The 4,695-nt window shown below is 44.5% G+C and overlaps 1 protein-coding gene across 1 annotated transcript in view; it reads right to left on the reverse strand.

Moving 5' to 3' along the window:
• MLXIP (MLX interacting protein) overlaps positions 1-4,695 on the reverse strand; it is a 76,550-nt gene that overhangs the window by 70,688 nt on the left and 1,167 nt on the right. The window contains exon 2 of the mRNA XM_019506657.1: positions 4,452-4,693. Coding sequence (XP_019362202.1) covers positions 4,452-4,693 — 242 coding nt within the window. The remainder of the gene's footprint in view (positions 1-4,451; positions 4,694-4,695) is intronic.

A 4,695-nucleotide genomic window follows, 5' to 3' on the forward strand; every position in this document is an offset into this window, starting at 1 on the left:
CCTGCCTGTGGCAGGGGGTCAGGCAAGATGATCTGTTCAGGTGCCTCCTGACCCTAGCTACTATGAAACTATAAGATGTCTGCTAATTCTTTGAAATCTAAATTGTCTATTTCAAGTACTTCCCTGACCAAAATGTTCCTGGATTCAGGCCTGATTCTACCCCCACAAAAGAAAGGAGCTCTAAAACATAATTGGAGTGGCTTTTGCTATGGCTAGAAGCTTCCTAGAATGCAATCCAGTTTTGTATGCTATTTTTACTCAAGGACATTTTGGATAGTTTTAATAATTCTGTTAAGCTATTTGGGGCGGGGGTACATTAAGTATTAAAATTACATATCATTTGACCTAATTCTATAGGAAGTCAGGTTTGATGACAGGTTTGGACCATGTAATTGTAAGTACAATAGCTTATTTAGAAATAATAATTAGAAGGAATGGTGCAGTTAAAGCTAATTTTCTTTTCAGTTAGTACACTTGATCTGAGCTCACAAAAGGCTGGGAAGAGATTATAATATATATTATAGTATAAACCAAGGAAAATCATAGACGTTGGGTTGGAAGGGACCTTAACAGGTCATCTAGTCCAAACCCCTGCCAGAGGCAGGATCATTCCTCTCCAAACAATCCTATACAAATCCACTGTCTGACGTACTAGTAAAACTACAGTTGGCCCTGATACAACTACAAGGCATAACGCCCTAACCTGCCACAGGCAAGGTAGTGGGACGATGGCAGCCAGTGTGCTGCTGCTGAGAGGGTTGATAAGATGTACTCAAGAGAGTTCCAGCTTCCCTAGCAGTCTAGTCCACTGAGTCATTGCTCTAACAGTGAGGAAGATTTTCCTTGTGTCCAGTCTAGACCTATTTTGGTGCAGCTTCAAGCCACTGGTCTGTGTCCTGGTCTCTGCAGCAAGAAAGGTAAAAAATCTGTTCTAGGCAAGTTATAGCTAGAAGCCTTTTTTCTTTTTTTCAGAAGCAAGGGCCATTCAGATAAAGTGTACAGTACAGAACATGTAACAGTTGTAGTACACTCTCTATTGCTTGGTGACATTGATTTATAAACCTGTTTTGATCTCAACTGCATATGGAAAGTACATTCTTATCCTACTTTTCCATGTGAAGGGACTGATCTGAAATTAGACTTTTCTAACCGAGTAATCCGTGAAGTCACTGAAATACAACAGAAAGTTAAGTTCAACTTTGCTTGTTCTATTTGCAGAGGAAAGAAAAAATTTCCTCATCCTGAAACACAGCTTTCTTCAGTGGGGAACATGCCAGCTGTTTAACAGTATACAGCTGTATTACAGGACACTAAGCTAGGAGAGAAAACTAAAAGCGTGCTTTGGGGAGCTCTTCCTGCAGAAACATGATTAAGTCTAAACACAGAAACTTTCAGATCATGGGTACAGCAGACTCCCTTCACCAAGTCTTCCCACTTAATTAAATCCTGATTTCCTAGCTGACTGGCAAAGCTTCAGCATAGTATACTAATTGCTTTCTCCTATCAAGATCTGCAATGTCCAGCTACTAGTGATGGGTGTGCAAAATCAGTAAGAAATATAAATATGGCTTTACCCTGGCACTTCAGTTATTGGACCTGACTAAGCTGTGTCAGGCCAGCTCTATGACTAGAGCTAGTCACTAAGTCTGCCTTGCTGGCTCTACAGCAGCAGCACAGTGTAAACATCACGAGTCTTTTATGAACAACTCGTTTTTTCCTCTTTCAGTTCCCTCAGTTAAAAACAAGCCTAGCACTGATGGATTTCCCTGCCAGCAAAGGTGCTGGATGAGACTAAAACATCCTGGATCTCTGTGCGCCCTTTATACTGAAGAACATATTAAATGTTAAGGCTCACAGGAAAGGTTCAGAAGCGCCAGCGAGTTTCCCTACATACTGACCAGTGTGGCTTCAACTAATTTGCAAGCTGCATCTTAAGTGGCAAAATTCAGTCCCATAATTCTTCATCAGAGCAGCTGCACTGCTGGTGAATGAGTGTCCAATTTTCTCCACTTCCTTATCCTCTGGAGAGACTGCTGATGAGGACATGAGCTGTCTACATGCTCAATCAATCATTTTCTGAATGGTGAACAAGCCTCCAGTGTCACTAATGTCCAAATGCACCACACATCTATTGGACAGGTCACCTAACAGTCTTACATAAAACATTAAAACACATTAACATTCAAAGGTGCAAACTTTGCTCTCCATGTAGCGTGCCGATGACACAAAGGCTCCACCTGCTTACCAGACACCCGGGCACCTAACCAGCTTTGAGAATCACCTACACAAAGACAAACCTTCGACTGGAGAGCCACCAAGAAGGTTTTTTCTAAACTTTGCCATATTTTTTGCTCAATACGCAGGGCCTTTACATCAGAATCATGACTTCTGCTACAAAAATTTAGAGCTTATTTAATATTTGTATAACAATTTTTCACCATTACCACCCCATATTTGCTCTCTCATGTTACACGCCACCTTACTGATATGACAGAAAATGTATAAAACCTAACATAACCAGACAGTAGAAATTTAAAAAATGAAGCATGCTGAAGTTCTAGTTTGCTATGTCACCACTGTGTGCTGTGAGTTTCCTTTTTGTATTTCTCCGAGGTTGGCAGTCTGGTTAATTGTTTCAGTGTCACAACTTGGTTCTACTACATTAGCACACAGCTCTCTTGTTTGAATTCATATTTATACACATCTATTCACGCACAATTGAAAATTCACTCTCCACAGGAAAATGATTTGCCCACTAGCAATTGTTAGGATAATAATCAAAAGAAAACAGTTGGATCAATATGGTTTGCATTTCATAAACCTCCGCACCTAGCCAAGTTCACTGCTCCCACTCCTGCCTCTATGGCTCCTTTTATACAGCAACATTTGAAAAATAAATGGCAGAGGAACTCTGGGGTAAAGAAACACATTTACTTTGAGTAGATTTCAAACTAAAGGTACTTATAAATGGAAAAAAAATATTTTCATGCATATGTTCTCAAAAACTCCCCTCCCCTTTTCCTCAGAAATCTAAAAATGTGGATCCAAACTGCTGCTGATCCTTAATCTCAGCAGTGTCACATGGATCGCAAGCTCATCTTTCCCAAACAGTCTTTTATTCCACAGCACAACTCCCTTCTTTCCCTGCCTCCATGTTGGAAGGCAGACAAAGGGGATACGCGTGAGGATGGTATCTCACTGAGCAGGGGGAAGGAAACACTGAAGTTGAGTTGCAGGCCTGAATAAATTCAGGAAGTATCAACAACAAACTCTTGAGTCCCAGAACAAAGGAAATGAAATGTTAGGAAACATGCTGGCTAACCACCATTCCTTACACCTGCTAAGGAAAAAAAAATGCAAATTAAAAAAAATTTCCCCCCCCCAAATACTTGTTGACTTTTTCATTTGGAATAGGGCAAAAAAAACCCAAAACAGGCAGGAACCTTTAATCCGTCCTTTGCATATTCCTCCTCAAAGAGGCTTTACTAATACATTACTGCTAACTTTGATACCAAGAGGCTGAGCATCTGCATCGCTTGCTGGAGTCTAGAGCTGCTGCAGACAGACAGCTCAACATGGTCTTGGATCTTGTCAAGACCAGGTGCTTTTATTTTAATTTCTTATCCTGAAACTGACCCCATCCCTTCAACTTACAACACAAGAGAGAACTCTGTGTTCAGCCATAAGCGTGTACGATGAATGCAGGACCCATGCATTCTGACGGGGGGTTATGTGGGGTGCAAATGGTCAGGGCAGCAGAGATGTGTTGACAGGCTTTGCATTTTGTCAATGAGGAGGGCTTTTCCACTGCAACCCCCACCCCCCCAAGTCCTCTGCTACCAGAAGAGTTTTTCCATCTATTGACTCTTCTGTGAAATCCTATGAAATTTCATTTCTGCCCAGGCAGACAAGGTTCTTTGGGTGAATCTGATATCTTTTATTAAACCAACTTGAATAGTCGGAAAAGCGTTTTCTCAGCAAGCTTTCAGGCTGAAAAACCCTCTGTCAGGCCTCTCCACTTGGCGTGCATGCGCCCTTCCTGGATGGAGCGAATCGCAGAGAGTTTTACAATCTTTTCTCCGACACATGACCAAGGGCATTTGTGCCCGAAAGCTTGCGACGAAAGAAAACGGCACGTGCAAAAGTCTCGCTGGCCTGATAAAAGATATAGCGACCGAAAGCTTGCAACAGAAAGAAAATTATGCATGCAAAAGTCTTGCTGGTCCAATAAGATACTGTCCCTATGATGGCCTGCTACTATTTTAACCCTTTGACGCGTCCTGCGCGGATGAGCCACCTGCACGCAACAGCAGCGGTGACACGTCGGGCCCAGGATGCTGGCACGAGCCCCGGGCCCCTCCTGCTAGGCCGGGGGCGGCTCGGAAGGGCCCGCCCGCGAGGGGCCCGCACAGCCTGCTGCAAGGCCGCGAGGAGCCCCCGGCCGCGCCCACCTGTAGGCCAGGCTCATGCACTCGAAGAGCTTGGTGAGGGAGGCGTCGATGCTGAGGCGGCCGCCGGCCCGCGCGCCGCCGAAGCGGTAGGTCTGGCACGTCTGCTCGTTGACCGTATCGAAGTCGTAGCCTTTCTTGGGCGGGTGCTCGCTGTGCGGCGACGACACCATGAAGTGGCCCGAGTGGATGATCTGCGCGCCGGCCCCCGCCGCTCGCCGCGGCCCGCCGCCCCGCGACCCCGCCT

Source organism: Gavialis gangeticus, unplaced genomic scaffold (assembly GCF_001723915.1).
Source record: "Gavialis gangeticus isolate Ggan-Ray unplaced genomic scaffold, GavGan_comp1, whole genome shotgun sequence".
Taxonomy (NCBI): Eukaryota; Metazoa; Chordata; order Crocodylia; family Gavialidae; genus Gavialis; species Gavialis gangeticus.